Genomic DNA, 16,662 nt, shown 5'->3' on the forward strand with positions numbered 1-16,662 from the left:
GTGAATCTTAAATTATTATTATTTCTTCCTGTCGCTTACACCCAAGGTGGGGGCAGGGGAAGAGGAGGGGAAGAGGAGAGGGGGGACTCGCCTCCCCCCCTAAGGCACTGAGTGGAGAAGCCGCAAGGGGGGAGGGGGGAGGTCACATTGTCCTCACTCTCTGGGGCTAGGCCCCAGGTCTCCCCAGCCCTGGGCTCCCCCATCACCTGAAATGCTAAGATGAGGCCCAGGGCCACCTGACCTCCCCCAACCCCAATATATTACATCATCACTTTTTAAATAGATACAGGGACTGGTCCCGCTACCCCCTCCCTGTGACACCCCCTCACTATTGGGGGTACCTGGGCAGCTGTGCAAATGGGCATGAGGGTGCATGGGAGGAAGGGAGAGCACCGGGCCCCTTAACCTGCCCCTTTTAAGGAGGGGGAGGGGCCGCCAGGCCAGGGAGGGGAAATAGTGCAAGGCAGAGCCCAGGCCGCAAGGGGGGGGGCGAGGGGGGGCAGCACCCAGCGAGGACGGGAGGGGGGGCAGTTGCCCCCACCCCCAGCAGAATTGGGTAGTTAAAAATCTGAAACTAGATTTCAACAAGACCAACAGAAGAGGCTATGTACAGAACCGGGGTGGATTCAATCCTAAGGGAAGAGCGAGGGGGCTGCCCTCCGAGACCCAGCAGGGCGGCCGGGCCGGCAGGGGTCTGGGAGCGGAACCCCTTCGGCGCTCTCCCGGCGGCGCGCCCGCGGGTCCCCGGAGCGGCCGCCAGGGGGCGCCCGCCCGCGCGCTCCGCAGGCCCGCAGCCCCTCACCCCGTGCCCGAGCCCGCGCCGCGCCAGCCCGGGGGCGGCGTGAGTCAGGGGCGGCCCGGCGGCGGCTCCGGCTCGCACCTGGGCGGGAGGAGGAGAGGAGGGCAGGAGCCACCCGGCCCGCCCTGCCCTCTGGCCCCGGGGAGGGAGCGGCGGGAACAAGACATTCCCTGCCCGGGGACGCGGGAGGGGAGGGCAGGGCCGGGGCGGAGAGCCGAGCGGAGCTGGCCCCTCCCGCTGCCCCCAGGGGCGGGCGAGCCACTCAGGCCACCCCGCCCCCTTCTCCTCCAGGACCCCGTGACTCAGCGCTCGGAGCCTGGCGGGGGGCGAGAGGGGGGGGGGGGCGCGAGGATGGCTCCTTCCTGCGGGGCCCAGTCCCCCAGGCTTTCCAGCTTCTACCTCGCTTTCCCCCACCTACCCTTCCTTCGCCGCCCCCCTTTGCATAATTCACTGCCAGGAAAAGGGAACAGAAACCAGGAAGGAGGGGTCTCGGAAGGGAAGGGAGGGGCGGTCCTTCACCCCCTGACGCAGCCAAAACCCCTAGGGGCGTGGGGGCGGGGCAAGACTTTGGTCCCAAGCCCCCCACCCCCTGGAAACCCGCATAGCCGAAGAGGGACCCCACAAATCAGAAATACATTATTGCTTCTACTCCCCAGGAGCAGCTGGGGACAGGGACCCCACCTTTACAATAGAGCTGTAAATATAGACATACTATCCTGCGTCACTCCTTGGGAGATCACCCCAGTCTGGGGAGCCTCTACCCCAAAACCTTCTCAGCTTGGAACTGGGATGAGGGTTCTGGGGGGCGCGGGGGAAGGGGCAGATCTCTGAAGCCGGGGAGGCCCAGAGCCCCGACCCGGCTCTGTCCGTCCCGCCCACTCCCACTGCTTGGCAGCGGCGGCCCGGCCTCGCGCTGCGCCAGCCCGGCCGCTCGGCCCTCTCTAAGAGGACTCCATGGCACCTTCGGCCTGCGGCGTACTGGGTGCCCCCTCCTCCTCCTCGTCATCAGGGGGCCCCAGGGCGGCGACCGGAGGGCCAGTAGGGGCTGACTGCTCCCAGAATCGGGCCAGAGAGAGGCGGAAGGTGTCCAAGTGGCCGTTGGAGAGGTCGAGGCCCGCGGGGGACGGGGCGGCGGCGGAGGGCGGTGGGTAGTGGGGTGGCGCGTCGTCCTTCCGGCGCCGCCGGGTGCGCACCTCCAGGCAGTTCTGGCCCTTGAGGTGGCGCTGCAGGTGGTCCTCCTTGGCGAAGGCCTTGTGGCACAGGTGGCACTCGTAGGGCCGGTCCCCCGTGTGCAGGTGCATGTGGTTCTTGAGGTCGTAGCTGTGCAGGAAGCGGGCTGGGCAGTGCGGGCACGAGTAAGGCCGCTCTCCGGTGTGCTTCCGCATGTGAATCTTCAGCTTGTCGTTCCTGGCCGGGCGGGGTGCAAGGGAGCGGGTTCAGGACAGGACCCTGGCTGGCTCCTCCGGGCCAGGTCCCTGGGGTCTCGTCCCTCTGGTCCCTCTGCCGCGGGCTGCCTCTTACCGCCCGGGACGCCCTTGCTGACTGCTCCCAGCTTAGGCCGGCGCGGCCTCCCTGCCTCCAACACCAAACCTGTCCTGCCCCAGACCCACCTGCCTTGACCTTCCTTCTCCCGGCCTCCCGGTTTTGTGCGGGTCACTCCGGTCACCCCCACGCCTCCAGCCCTTCCAGGACCACCTGCTCCCCACCCGGGGTCTCCTAACCCCCCTCTCCGCACCCCTCCCCACGGGTGCTCACCGGGTGAAGCGGACGCCGCAGACTTCGCAGGCGAAGGGCTTCTCACCCGTGTGGGTCCTCATGTGGCGGGGCAGCTTGCCTGCCCCGTGGATGATCTTGTGGCAGACGGGGCACTCCTGGGGCATCTGGGAGCGGCGTTTGCGCACCAGCTTGTCCTGGCCGTCCAGGCCGGGCGCGAGGGCGTCCTGGTGCAGCGAACTCAGGTAGGCCATCAGGTCAGGATCGATGGCGTCCTCGTCTGAGCCCAGCTCCTCTGGGGACAGCGGGGGCCCACCCCCCTGCGCCAGCCCGTAGGCGGTGGAGTACACGGGCTCCTCCTCTTCTTCCTCACCCTCATAGGCCTCGTAGGTCAGGGGCCCCTCGGGGGGTGAAGCAGTCCCGGCTGGAGGGCTGTAGCTGTCCCCCGGCCCGCTGCCCGCACTGCCACCCACCCTGGCCCCCTCCTCCTCCTCGTAGGTCACGGGTTGGCTGGGCACCGCGGGCACCTCGGGCACTAAGTGGTTCGCCCGGGCCCCCTTGGTCTGCAGGAACGCTTTCCGGGGCTTGCGGCTGCGGCGGGCCACGGGCCGAGGGGGCGGCGGGGGCGGGGGCGGGCGGGGCGCCTGCGGGGGGCTGTCTTCGCCATCGGGAACTCCCGCCGCCGTGGCCGTGGCCGTGGCCGTGGCGAAGGCCTCCAGGTACTGGCGGGCCCGCTCACAGTCGTCCTCGTCGGGGCTGGGGGCTTCCAGGCCGCTGCCCTGCAGAATCTCCATGCAGGCAGCGATGACACACGGGATCTCCAGCAGCCGGGCGGCCTGGAGCACGGCGGGCATGTTGGCGCTGCTGGTCGTCAGCGTGGCCGTGTAGGCGAACTCGAGCAGGGCGCCCAGGGCCTCCGGCCCCACGAAGTCCAGCTCGCACACGCCGGCGCCCGCCCCCCCGGCGGCCGGCCCGCCGCCCCCGGCCCCCGAGACGGCGCCGCCACCGCCCTCGGTGAATAGCTTCTTGAAGTAGTGGCTGCAGGCGGCCAGCACGGCCCGGTGGGTGCGGTATTCGAGGCCCTGGGTCCGGATGGTGAGGTCGCAGAGGTGGCCCAGCTGGCGCTGTTCGTTGAGGCAGCTCAGGAGCTCGCTGCTGTGGTCTGGGAACGGGATCCCGATGAGGTCGTCCTCAGGGCTCCCCATCTTTTTCTGTAGGGTTGAGGAGAGGGAGAGGGTGAGAGCACTCGGCCCTGCGAGGGGGTCCGAGGAGGGAGCCGCGGGGTCGGCCCACGCTCGGCGCCGGATACTCTAAGTGTTTCTACCCATTCGGTCTTGCGCGAGCCCCGAGTCCCGACTAGCACCTTGTCTCCTCACAGACAGGGAACCCGACGCGCAGGCAGGTGAAGTGACTTTCCAAGGTACGTGCCGAACGGCGTTCAAAGCCAGGCCGTGGGCCCAAGTCCTGTTCCCAACTGCTGTGCACAGTCCTGCCTGCCTCTGGGTGCGCAGGAGCCCGGACTTGCCCACGGAACCTTCTCTAGAGGCCCGTCCGCTTCACCCGCCCCCCTCCCCATGCCTTTGGAGGAAGCACTGGGCTGGGGGACAGGACACATGGGGAGGCTCCATAAAGTGGCCAAAGGATTCGGGGCTCAATCATCTGGGGAGTGGGGTGACAGTCTGTGACGGAGCCTCCCCACAGCCAGAGAGGCCAAGGACGGAGCCGAGACTCACGCTGGACCCAGGCGTGCTCCCGCCCGGCCATGACGTTAAATCAAGTCGCCCCCACGAAGGGCCTGGCGCGCTCACCAGGAGGCCTCCTGCACCTTCACCTTCCTCCTCCCCTCCCCCACCCACTAAAAGTTCATCTCCTCTTTTAGATTCCACCCCCCACCCCAGGCCAAAAGGGAAATACAGCTCCCAGCACCCCTCCACATCCTCCCCTCCCCCAGGGGGCCAGGGAGCAGCCACCCTGTGCTGGGGTGCTGGGGTGTCGCTGGCTGGCTCGGGTGCTTCCTGCCCCGCACAGATAAGCATCGTCCCCGCCCCCTCCCCCACTGCCAATAGGCCAGGTTCCAGTCCCACCCCTCCCCACCTCGCTCCCGCCAGGCCACCACCTCTCCCTCCCCACCGGGTGGTGGTGCCGCTGCTGGCCGGTCAGGAGAGCCCCCCTCTCCAGAGGGCCATCCCCACCCCACCCCACTCCCGCCCCCGCACTGCCCTCTCTGAGGCACAGAGATACGGCAGCCCCCCCAAGGGGGTGGAGGGCAGGGGGGTGGTAGAGTGGGTCTGGCCTGGAAGTGGGGTGTCTGCTGCCATCTTGCTCAGTGACTTTGGACAAGTCCCTTCTCTCTGTGCGTCAGCTTCCTCAGCTGTACAAGGAGTGGGTAGAAGGCCCAAGGACTCAGCCCTTTAGCCCTGACCTTTGGTGGGTCTGGAGCCACTGGAGACAGAGTCCGGGCCTGGAAAGAGCTGTGCTCCGGACGCAGCCAGGCTTGACTCTGTGGCTGACTAGCTCGGTGGCTTTCAACACAACATCTATAGTCTCTGAGCCTCCTTCCTGGTCGACAATACAGGATAATTCCTCCGGATTCCTAGGGCTGTGGTGGCGGCTGAGTGAGACCGTGTGCTGGCCTAGGGGCTGACACACACATTCTGGCCTTGGGAGGGAGAAGCAAGGCCTCACCCAGGGGCAGATTCCACTCTACAGATGGCCTCTGCTGGGAAACAGCTTGGGGACAGCTGGGTCTCTCTCCCTCAAGTCACCCCAAGGAGTCAGGTTACTACTAGCTACATGACCTTGGGTAAGTCACTTCCTTCCCCCACCCCAGGAGGCCCGTTTCCTCGTCCATAATATTGAAGTCCCCAGGGTGGGTCCCACCGACACTGGTCAGTGTCGTCTTCGCCACTGCCAACGGCCGCTCAGCCCTGGCCACTGGGGGGAAAAGTTTTTTTCAGGGAGTTGGGGGAGTCAGGGGCCACAGATTTCCTCTTTAGAGCACAAGACCCGCATTGTCTACGCCCGCCTCCAGGCCGGTCACCTGCATAGAAGCCTTAAGTGAGCCTCACCCATGTGTCTGTCTGTCTGTCTGTCTGTCTCTCTCTCTCTCTCTCTCTCTCTCTCTCTCTCTCTCTCTCGTAAGTTGCAAGTTGCGCCCAGATGCCCTCAGCGAGGCCCTTGCTCCCACCCTGGGTCCCCACATCCCTTCTCTCCCTGGGGGCAGCCCCAGACCCCTTTGGTTCTCCTGTCTGCACTTTACAAACTGAACGAGGGGCAAACAGCCCCAGAACTTAGGAACAGACAAAAACCGGGTGGGCGCCCTCCTGAGCCCAAGCGGATCCTGTCCCTCCTGAGGGGGACGGGTGGGGCTATCCTCGCTGTCCATTGGCCTGGAGCTGGGCACCCGCAGGCACGTGGCTCACCCCATCCCTCTCCCTCCTTCCCTCCCCACCCCACCCATTCCTGCCGCTTGCTAAGCCCGCCTCCTTTCTCCCACCCCAGGGCCGGTCTCCGAGGCAACCTGGTGTGGCAGGGCACTGATTGGCTGACCCTGCTGTCAGGTCACAGGCTCAGGCTGGTTCACCACGCAACTCACACAGGACTTGGGCAAGGGTGGGTGTTTAACCCCTTAGGCCCAACTCCAATGCCCTCGGCCACGCGGTGGCAACGAGGGAGGGGAGAGGCAGGGGACACGCGTGGGAAGGGGAGGTGTCGGTAAGGTTCTCCAGCTCCGGGAGACTCCCCCGGCCCTCACCCGGGGCTCTGGCACCAATGCCAACTTAGGTGTCGCCTGGAGCTACCCTGGTGCCAACCAGGCCACGGGGGCACTCCTAGCCCCGTCATCGGGGGGCGGGGGTGGGGCACCGGTGCCGGGATGCCCACCCCACCTCGGGCACCCTTCCCGCATCTGCATCCCAAAGGGCCCGGCCCCCTGACGCCCCGTGAGGGCGGCCCATCCCCACCCAGCCCGGCATGCCCCCTCTTGCTGAGGCCTTGTGGGCATGGGTGTGTGTGGAGGTTGGGGGGGGCGGCTGTGCCAGGGAACCAGGCGAGGTCTGTTTGGTCTGTTTGCCTGGTAGGGGGAAGAACCGGGGGCCCCGCCCCATCACTCCCCCTTTCCCGCCACCCCCCAGGCTCCCCTCACTGTCAGGCCTGCTAGACCGGCCAAGCAGGTGGGCAGCTCTCTTGAAACTGGGCCCTGAGTCAAGCCTGCCCCATCTTTGGTGGGGGGGAAGACTTTGGGGTGAGAAAGGTAGAAGGGGGCAAAGGTAGGAGCCCCATCAGGTACCTCTCCGCACCCAGGGGCACCCGCCAGCCTGTGTGTCCGCCACCAAGAATCAAAAGATAGAGAGCAGTGGCCCTGCTAGGAAGGGAGGAGGCTGTAACTCCTTCCGGGTGCTGACCTCAGACGGTGTCCAGTGCGGTGCTGGGGGTGCCAGGGCCACCCCTGCCGGCTGGGGCCAGGCGAGGAGAGGGGATACGGCCCCATCGGCGGCCGATGAGTAAAGCTGGCCCCCCTTCCCCACAGCCTGCGGATTAGGGGAGTGAGGCTTAGTGTGGGGGGCAGCAGGCGGAACCGGGATTAGCGGCAGAGAAAATAGATATGGGGCCGAGACGCGGGCGCACAGAACCCCCCCCCCCCAAAGGCTTCTCCAGGTGCAGCAGCTTGGGGTGAGGGAGGCTGAGACCTGGCCGGGACATCCCCCGGCCAGAGTGATGGAGGCCTGAGGCGCTTCTCAGTGCCCCCCCTCCTGTCTTGGCTGGCCGCCCCTCCCTCTTACTTCTCTCTCTTTTCTGCCCCCCCCCCGCCCCCACCCCAACTCCAGCCTCAGGTTCTCTTCCTGTTTTTTTGGAGCTAAGTTTTGCACGCAGACAGGGCTTTGGCCTGTGGCTGGACCAGGGGGGTGGGGAAGTAGGACAACGGGGCCAAAGTCCTCAGGGACCCAGGAGTCCCGGCTCCCCAGCCTCTCCTACACTTCCCGGGGCTGCTGGAACCCAGGGGCTGTGGCCATCTGGACCGCCCAGCTGGGAAGGCAGGGTAAGGGGCCAGGGAGTCCCCTGAGGGGCCGGTAAGGGCTCGGAAGGCGAGGCCCCCTGCCCCCGGGGGTGCCCTGGGCGTGTACGGAGTCCCACCCCAGCCCCTCCAAGCGAGTGCGTGCCCTGCCCATCCCCCACACGCCGCTTCCCCCCTCCTAACCTCACCACCCCCAGCACTCACACTTCCTGGGGGCCAGGCGGGGAAGGGAGACCGCAAGCCACGAAGGGGGAAGGAGGCCAGGGGAGCTGGCTGCTTCCCGGTGCTGTGGGGGTTAAGCCTCTCCTCCCTCAAAATGCCCAATTCCCGGTGCTGTGACTCCTGGAAGGAAGGAGGCCTCCGTGCTCCCCTCCACCTTCACTTCCCTGACATCAGGGCACAGCCCTCGCCTGCCCCGCAGGGCACAGGCCAACCTGGGGGGTGTGAGGGGCGCAAGATGGCAGAGATGTGGCCTTCCTCCTTTGCCTCTGGGGACCCCTGCTCATCAGCCACCCTGCGCTCCTGGACCCCCTCCTTGGCCTCTTCTTCCTGTCCCCTTGCTCACTGGCCTGCCTGTCCCCTGACCAAGACGACACGCATCCTTGCCGGCCCCCTGCCTCCACTCTAGGCATCTGTGTCCCTCAGGCCCCAGGAGCCACCCCAGCCTCTCCTGTCTCTGCTGCTTTGTCCCTCAGGTGTGGGCCCAGCCTGTCCCGCTGCCTCCACTCCCCTCTGCTCCGGGCAGCACCCCTTCCCCTCTCCCCAGGCTGGCGGGCAGAGAGGGGCCGCAGCATTCCATCAAGCAGCCAGGCCTGCCTTCCAAGGCCTGGTCTTGCCATGGGATGGCCACATCCAGGGCACCCAGGCCCCGCTTCTGGAAGAAGCACAGGATCGAAATTTGGGGGCCAGCTGGAGAGGATGGGTGGTGGGGTGGGGGTGCGGAGAGAGCGGATGTGGGGTGGGGTGGAGGGGGGGACAACCCAGGCCTCTGCCCGTCAGAGTTTCCAGCCCTGGAGCTGCTGGGCTTTCCCCGGAGTGCCCACCCTGGGCCAGGCAACCTCGTACCTGGACAGACCCTGGCCATCAGGGTTCCCAGCAGGAGCTGCCCGGGCAGCACCGGCTCCCCTTAGGGCCCGAGGAGACGGCACAAGGTGCCAGGGTCTGCCCTGTGCCCACCCCCTCCCCCCAGCCTAGCGTCTCAGGCTGGGTAACCGAGCCGGCTGGTAACCCCACACCCGCCAAGCCGCGGGCAGAAACCTGAGCCCCCCAGCCCCAGAGGACACCCCAGCCCGATCCCCGGAGCCCGGCTCTCTGCCAGCCTGTCCAACCTCCTGTCCTGGCCCAGCGATCCCTCGGCTCCCGTAGGCCCCTTCTGCTCCCCTGTCCTCCTGGGTCCCCTAAATGCTGAAGCTTCCCCACACACCAGCTCCTCAGACCCTCAGCTCCCCACACCTTCCCAGGGAAGTTTGGACACCCTCTTCCTAGCCTGTTTTTCAGTCCCTCTCTGACCCTTGGCCAATTCTAGGCCTCCAAGCCTCCCCTGGGGCCTGATCTCCCAAGCCAGAGAAGGGCCTACTCACCTGAACGCTGAGGGGCCTCTCCGGCAACTCCTCTTGGCCCCTGGGGGGAGCAGGTTGGGAGGGGTGGGGGAGGGCCGGGCTGGGGGGGGGGGGAGGTGGGGTGGCTGTTCCCCGCTCCAGCTCCCTCCTTCAAAGGGGCCGCCCACGACCTGGCCCAGCCCCTCCCCCCTACAGCCTTAACCCTCTGGGTGCTGCCCCCCCCTCCCCCCCAGCTTGGAGGGAGGGGTTACCGGAGGGCTGGCAGCGTGGGAGAGGGCCTAAAGTCTCTGCCTGTGGTGCCCGAAGCCCCAGCTGTACCCACCCCCGCTCGTCCTCGCTCAGTCCCGAAAGGGGAAAAAGGTGAGCGTAGGCAAGGTAGGAGCCGGGACAGTCCAGGAGGACAGAGGTGAGGAGGAGCTACGGGAGAGGCTGCTGGAGGTGGGACCAGGAGAAGGAAGAAGGGAGGGGAGGGGACAGGAGGCGGCAGTGGCCGGGAGAGGGAGGAGGGGAACCCTGGACAGCCAGTGCCAGGGCTGACAGGTGCCCAGGTCCCAGCCCCTCAGGGCACGCGGTCCCAGAGGGGACCACGGGGAGGCCCTCCGGACTCCAGTGGTCCCCTCGGACCCCTGGGAGCTGGCCGAACTCTCCCCCCACCCCCCCACTGCCCCTCCGCCTGCATGGGCCGGGGCCCTCAGGGGCTGGGCAAGGCGGCACCCCGCCCTCCCTGCGCCTCACCCCAAACCCACTCACATACCACAGCTCCTTGCCCGGGCGCCAGCCCCTGCCAACCAGGCCAGGGGGCAGCACTCATGCCAGCCCCCAATGGCCAGGGGGACCAGGGGGACGGGGCTGGCCTGAGGGGGCGGACAGATGGGGGGAGCTGAGGGCACCGAAAGAGGAAGGAGCCAGGAGGGGGCATCTGCTGGGAAGCGCCTAGCCCCACCCCTTGCGCAAGCTGCCACCCTGGCCGGTTGGGTGGGACCCGCCTGGGCCTGAGGGGCAACTCAGGAGGGCTGTGAGCCCAGAGATGGGTGGGCCACAAAGTTCCCCTCCAACTCCTAGGGTCTCTTATTCCTGGAACAAGGGGTACCTTAATGTTCCCTAGATGCGAGGCGATCCAGGCCCTCCCGGGGCGGGGAGGACCACAGAAATGCCCCCTAAAACACCCCTCCCCTTTCCCCCCAACAGCTGCTGGCTCAGTGCCGCTGGCCTGCTGCCCCTCACCAGCTCCCGGCCCGGCTGGCACCTACCCACCAGGATGCTGGCAGTCCTGCCCTCCTCTCCCTCCTACCCCCCTGCTCCCGGTGCCCCGTGCCAACTGTGGGCCTGGGGTGGGGGAGGGTCACCCCCGTGCCTTGGTGCCAGTCAGGCGGGTCCGGGCCCCTAGGTGCTACAGATAAGGCCCAAGACCCTGTTCTCGAGCCATCTCCTCAAGAGGCAGTGCACAAGTCAGGGCCTACACGAGAGCCCAGGAGACTGTGGACAGCCTAGTGAACACTCATTGAGAGCTCCATTCCCCAAAGTGGGTGCCGGCCTCCCAGCATTCCCTCTGCTTGAACATTTGCTTGGGCACCAAAGTCCCCACAATTCCTGAGAGCCTTGGTGCCCGCAGACTGCAAGAGAGTGGGGTGGGGCTGCTCTCTGCCCTTTGATCCCCATAAAGGCAGGGAACCAGCCTAGAGGGCAGGGGGCAGGGAAGGGGCCCCTCCATTTTACCCCTGCCAGGGGCAGCAGGGCAGGGTGGGGGCACCTCTTGGGTGGGGCCTATGGTAAGAACGGTAGCCTGTCCCAGCAGAGGAGAGGGATGTTAATCATGGGTACGCGGTGTCATGTGGGCACAGGACGGTGAGGACGGGGCGGGGTGGGAGATACAGAGGGTACCCACCTTCCAATTCATGCCTGTCCTGGCTTTTACTCTCATCTTGCAACGTTTCCAGACTTAACCAAAGTGAGAGAGCAAAGAGGACTACAACTCCCAGTATGCACCACAATTGCTCTGCATGTACCTTGGGAGTTGTAGTTCCCAAGAGAAGTCCTGCGTGCTCTTCCCCAGAGCCTTGCTGATGGGGACAGGAGGGCAGAGCAGAGGACTTGGTCAGAAGTCTCTAAGGGGACTGTGTTTGGAAGAGGTAAAAGGCTAGGAGGTCCACGGTGGGGCGAGAGGACCCCTTCTCCCAGGCGAAGGGGAGGAAAGGAGGAAGGAAGGAGGAGAGGATGTCTGTTGAAAGGGGCATATGGGTGGGGAGGAGTTGGGGGGGGGGTGGAAACAGGAAGGAAACTGAAGCCAGAGACATGAGGTCGAAAGCAAAGGCCTGGTGGAGCCTGACTCCGAAGCCTGGCAGGGACTGGGAAAGCATTTCCCCTGCCATTCTGGTGGCCTGGGGGCTCTAAGAGGAATTAGTGATGTCAACTGATAGCTGGCTGGTGTGCTTGTTGGGGTCACTGGCTCCATTTGCCTGCCACAAGCCCTCTTTTGCCTGGGGCGCTTTTCAACCTCTGGATCTGGCGCAGGTATTTGCTGGCTGGAGAAATCTGAAGGCTGACTTGGTTCTGGGATGATAGGAGGCGGAGGAAGAGGATGGGGGAGGTCAGGGCCAGGCCTGATGGGGAGTGTGCTGGGCGGAGGTACATGTGGGGTTAGGTCCAGGTGTGAGGTCAAGGAATCACGCTGGCAAATGAGGACGCTACCTTCCAGGACCAAGGCCATGGCAGCTGGGAGGCCTCGGTGAAGAGAGGGCTAAGTCGCCAAGGCTACCAGCCTCCGCCCACCCCAACCAAGGGATGCAGTGGAGAGGGCAGCCCTCTTCGCTTTCCCTGTGGAATTTGCTAAAGGTAGCTTTCCCTCTGGGCCAGGCAGCCTTGAACGTTAAAGGTGGCAACTCAGGGGCCAGATGTCAGCTGGGTGTCTTTCCTTAGCAGGGGGTGGAGGTCAGAAGTGGGCAGAGGCTCTGTTTTGAGGCCGCGTTCTCTGGGCTCCCCAAGGCTCCCAGATAGATGCTTACAGGCCCCAGCTAAGACTCTTGCCAAGGCCTGAGTGTGGCTGGGGCGGGGGTGGGGGGTAGGTCTTCCTTGCCCCTCCAAAGCCCTTGATAGTGTACGACAGTCGCTCTAACCCCTTCCCCCCAGTCCCCCAGGCCCGCCTTGGCGCTTGGCCGCCTGTGTGTTGGCAGGACTAGGGGTGGGGGGGCAGCGAGGCAACTTCAAACTGTCCGGGCAAAACGTCAAGTTTACTCACGAGTTTACTCAGCAGAAGGAGGGGGAAGAGGCTAGAGCGACACACCCCATGCCAGGGTCCTAGCCATCTTCTCTCCCCACCTTCCTCCCCCCCTCCACTCTTCTCTTCAGCCCTAGGCAGTAGGCATAGGCCCCAAGGCCTGGTGGCCAGAGAGCCTTCACTTTCAGAAGGTCAAGGAACCAAGCAGCCCGGAGGCAGGAAGCCCCGAAGCAGGTCCAGAGGCTCCGTCAGAGGGCAGTGCCCTGCCTGGAGCCCATTTACTACCCGGTCTTAGGGCCTTGGCCTTGACCAGAACTGGGTCTCTCAGCCACCAAGAAGGGGGCAGTACCAGGCCAGGCTTCCTCCATCCGGGCAGTCCCCCGGGCAGTGACTTCTGACCCCAAATGGCCAGTCCTAGGCTGCGCCTCAGGCAGCATGGTGCCATCTGGGCGGCCATAAGATCAGGGGCTGGTCTGCTCCGTCTTGGCTTGGAATGGGGGGCCAGCACCCTATCTGACCTACTTCCCTTTCCTCCCCACCTGCTTTCGTTCTCTGCTTCTCTCCCCCAGCCTTCACCGTCCCCACCCCAGAGGCGCTCCGCCCCCCCCCATGCCCGCTGGGCCCCCTCCCCCACCCTTCCCCAGGGTGCCAAGTGCAGGCACACAAAGGGCCTGATGGTGCATTGTTAGCCCAGCCCCCGCTGCCCGCCGCGCCCTCCCGGGGCGGGCACTAGGCCAAGGAGGAGCTGGGGGCCCTGGGTGCCAGGGGGCACCACGGGGAAGGAGCAAGAGGTCAACACCTGTCTCCCAGACACTGGGGTCCACAGTAGCCAGAGCTTCGTACTGATGAGAGTGCCTATCAGAGCAGGCCTCGCTCCCTGACACCTGAACCTAGCGGGCACCGCTCTCCTCCTTCCCCAGAGCCCCCTTCGGGTGGCAGTGACCGCTTTCTGACCCCTGTGTCAAGGCTGGGGGGCGGGTGTGGGACTCAAGGGAGGGGACAGCGTCTGGGGGTGCCGGCGGCGGGCTGCACCATGCCTGCGGCAACCGTGTAACAGAGGCGCGCTGGGGGAGCTGGGGTCCCGGGGGCCGGGGACAGGAGGCACCGGCGGAGATTTCTTCTGGTTTCATCAGCTGCTCCAGGGGGAGCCCCCTGCTCTCCTCCCCAGCCACCAGTGACAGGGAGCACTCCCTGCCACCCAGACTCAGTCACAGCCACGTCCCTGTCCAGCCCTGCACCACACTCCTCGCACCCGCTCTCCCCTCCCAGCCTGGTGCCCACTCCATGCCGGGTCTGCCAGGCAGGTACAGGGGTGACCAAACCAGTCGGTGTGTGCCGGGGAGCAGGAGGCAACCCCGTAATCCTCCAGGCCTCACCCCCCCTACACACTGCACCCTCAGGGAGCAGAGAGTCCCCATCCTGGTTTAACCCCTCACAGCTCAGCCTGGCTCCCCCTGGCCCTGACCAACTGCCTCCCTCCGCCAGGAATAAGTTGGGGGAAGGGGGACTCTCTGCGCTGACTCACTCCCATTCCCGGCCGCAGCTAGGGGTCTGCGAGGCGGTCGGGCGGGGGTCAATTCAAGAACGCCCTCCACCTGGCCCGGAAGCCAGGACAGCCTGCTGGTCTCCCCCTCTCCTCAGCACCCACTTCCGGTGTCCCAAACTAGGTCAGCGGCGCTCGTTTCCTGTGGGTCAGCTAGCACCCGCGCCTCTGCCCCTCCCCTGCTCCGGACCCGGGCTCCCTGCCCCCCCCCCCAGGGCGCCCCGAGGTCTCACCACGTCTCAGCCGCCCTTTGATACGTGGGGGTTGTGCGGGGCGGGGGGCAGGGGACCCGCCCTCTCTCCAAACACCAGCAGGGCCGGGGCGCCTGGGCAGGCACGTGTCCGGGCACAACCCGCTGCCCACGCCGCCCCCCCACTCCCGCCCCCCCCCCCCCCCCGCTCTGGCCGGGACACGTCGCTCTCTTACTTGGGGTGGGGTGGGAGGAGAGAGCGAGAGCTGGGAATGGAAAGCGGCGCCCCCCACCCCTTTGAATGGCAGCCCTCTGTCAGCGGCGCTGCCAGTAGCTTCCACGACTACACAGTAGCGACCCCCACCCGGTGGAGGGGCAGGTGCGCGGGCGCCTCCCGGTCACCCACCCTCGCTGTCGGGTTCTAGGGGCCTGGGCCGGCTTGGGAAGGGTGGCGGCGGGAGCGGCGCCTGGAGGAAGGGACGGGGGCCCAGTCGGTGTCGCCGGGACGTTGCGGCCGAGCCCCGCCGCGGGAGAGGGAGCGCGGCTCCGGAGGCGCAGGAAACCGAATAGTCCAGCCGGTAACTTTCCCCCCAGCCGCGGCTCCTCCTGCGCTACCCCCGCCCCCCGTGCAACTGGCCCGGGTCCAGCCCACCGCGCCAGGGGGCGCGGGGGGGGGGGCGCCGTGTCCTAGTTAGAGTCCGTCAGCCTTTCCATTCCCTCAGCCCGCGCGGCTCGGGGGTCTCCCCTCGAGTCACCGGGGACACCGGGGGAGCGCTCGGCGCCGCCTCACCCTCTCTCCATCCCGGAGCCGCCAGTCTGCCTGATCCCAGAAGTGCGGAGAAAGTTTCTGGGGACCCTCCGCCCACCTTTTCTCTCAGTTAAAATCAGTTCCAAAGCGTCGGGGTGCCGGGAAGGCGCAGGGAAGGGGAGTGGTGGGAGTCCGGTCTGCATGCGTGTGCGTGGGGGGGTCCCACTTCCAGGACAGACGAAGGACACTGCAGTAGTTTCGCGTCTGGGGGACCCCGAGCCGGCGACAAAAATGGGGTACACTCACCTCTCCGCCTTCGGGTCCGCGGGCCGGAACTGCTGAAGCACCGGGTGTGGAGAGAAGCGCGTCCCCCGCCGGGCCCGGGGGCTTGGGGCCCTGCGCCGGTCCTGGTCAGAAGGCCGCGGTCAGTCGCTCGCCGCTCTCTGCTGGGGGGCTCCTCCTCCGCAGTCCTCGGCCTCCTCCTGCCGCCCGCCCCCCCCTCGGCCGCCGAGAACCGTACATTCACCTGGCTCCCACCCGCCCCCCCCTCTGGGCCCGCCTCACCTGTCCTGCTGTCTCACCTGTCCTCCCGCTGGCTTTCCCCCCATCCCTCCCCTCCCTCCCCCCGCCCCCTGCCACCCCCCAAACTCCCCCCCCCCAACCCTTAGCAACACCCTCTGTCACTTCCTGGTTTTTCACCCGCCCCCCCCAGGGCCCCCTCCCTCCGCCCAATAAGGATATAAACTTCAACCCCTCGGTCCAGCCAGTCCCCGAAGGGCGCAGATGGGTCCCTCCCTCCCTTTTCGCTCCCTTCCTCCAAGCTTTTACTTCGCTCTCCGAGCCTTGCCCACCCTCCTCTTTTTCCCTCCTTCTTTCCTTCGGTCTCTCTCTCCCTCCACCTGCCGCGATCCCTCTCCCCCTCCCTCTCCCGCTTTCTCCTCTAGCCCCTATCTCTCCCAGTCCACCTTAACTCGAGCTCCGCCCCCGACCCCCATCCAGCCCTCCGCCGCTGCTCCGCCCCACCCCCTGCACTCCACCGCCCAGTCCGCCCATTGGCCTGGGCTCCCGCCCATCTCAAGTGGGTCCCGCCTTGCGTTCCGCCAGGGAGGGGGCGGAGTCGAGGGGGCCGGCCTGAAACCTGGAGGAGGGAAAGGGGGAGGGGGCAGTGTCCGCAGTGGCCCGGGAACCGAGCGCCCCCATCGAGGGCTCTCACAGTCCGTGAGGGGCTCTTGTGCGGTCACCTCCTCGGGAGGGAAGGGTAGGAGAGGTTAGAGACAGGCTAGGTGGGGGTGAGGCGGGGACTTCCAGGACTGAAGGAGGGGGTCCCGAGAGGGGCTATAATCAGGTCAGTGCCCCGGGAGGTAGGGGGAGGGGAGCCACCAGGCCACCAGCTTCAGCTCCTACGCCCCACCCCGCCTCCGAGGGAGCGGGGGAGTGGAGGCTGCGGGCACCCTGCCTCCCTCCCCACGCGTGACGGCGCCCCGCGGGGAGGGAGCGGCGCCCTGGGCAAGCGGCCTCTGCGCTCCAGCCGGTGCCCGCTGCGGCCTTGGCATTGTCAGAGGGGAGGGGCCGGGGCCGCGGCGGCGGCGGGGGGGGGGGGGGGCGGCGCGCTCTCGCTCCTGCACCCCGCCTCCATCCCGCCTGCTCCCTAAGTGGAGAAACTGAGTCTCTGCGAAGGAGGGACCCTCTCGACAGGGACTCGCTCGGAGACCCAGGTGGCGAGGGGAGCCTCGGTGTTTCAGGATGTGTATGTGGATTCGGGGGGGGGGGGGACAGAATGCGTACTTCAGCGCCCCCACAACTGAGGAAGGTGGCCGGTGGGGACGCTTCCAGCTGGGCCTGCAGCGCTGCGTCCCCCAGAGAGCCCCTCCCACTAGTGTAA

At 66.7% G+C, this 16,662-nt stretch overlaps 1 protein-coding gene across 5 annotated transcripts; it reads right to left on the bottom strand.

Moving 5' to 3' along the window:
- Positions 1 to 78: 78 nt before the first annotated feature.
- Positions 79 to 15,404, bottom strand: ZBTB7B (zinc finger and BTB domain containing 7B). Of its 5 annotated transcripts, none has more exons than XM_042975627.1 (4): positions 15,362 to 15,404; positions 15,087 to 15,187; positions 2,555 to 3,723; positions 79 to 2,206 (listed from the first exon to the last, which is right to left on the bottom strand). In XM_042975627.1, the coding sequence occupies exons 3-4, from the start codon at positions 3,715 to 3,717 to the stop codon at positions 1,741 to 1,743; spliced, it is 1,629 nt and encodes a 542-aa protein (XP_042831561.1). In that variant the 5' UTR covers positions 3,718 to 3,723; positions 15,087 to 15,187; positions 15,362 to 15,404; the 3' UTR covers positions 79 to 1,740. The 5 variants fall into 5 exon arrangements, with proteins under 5 accessions (XP_042831561.1, XP_042831560.1, XP_042831563.1 ...); XM_042975626.1 differs by having other exon boundaries at positions 15,345 to 15,399; XM_042975629.1 differs by lacking the exons at positions 15,087 to 15,187; positions 15,362 to 15,404 and adding an exon at positions 14,076 to 14,162.
- Between the last annotated feature and the right edge of the window lie 1,258 nt (positions 15,405 to 16,662).

This window comes from Panthera tigris, chromosome F3 (assembly GCF_018350195.1).
Source record: "Panthera tigris isolate Pti1 chromosome F3, P.tigris_Pti1_mat1.1, whole genome shotgun sequence".
NCBI lineage: Eukaryota > Metazoa > Chordata > Mammalia > Carnivora > Felidae > Panthera > Panthera tigris.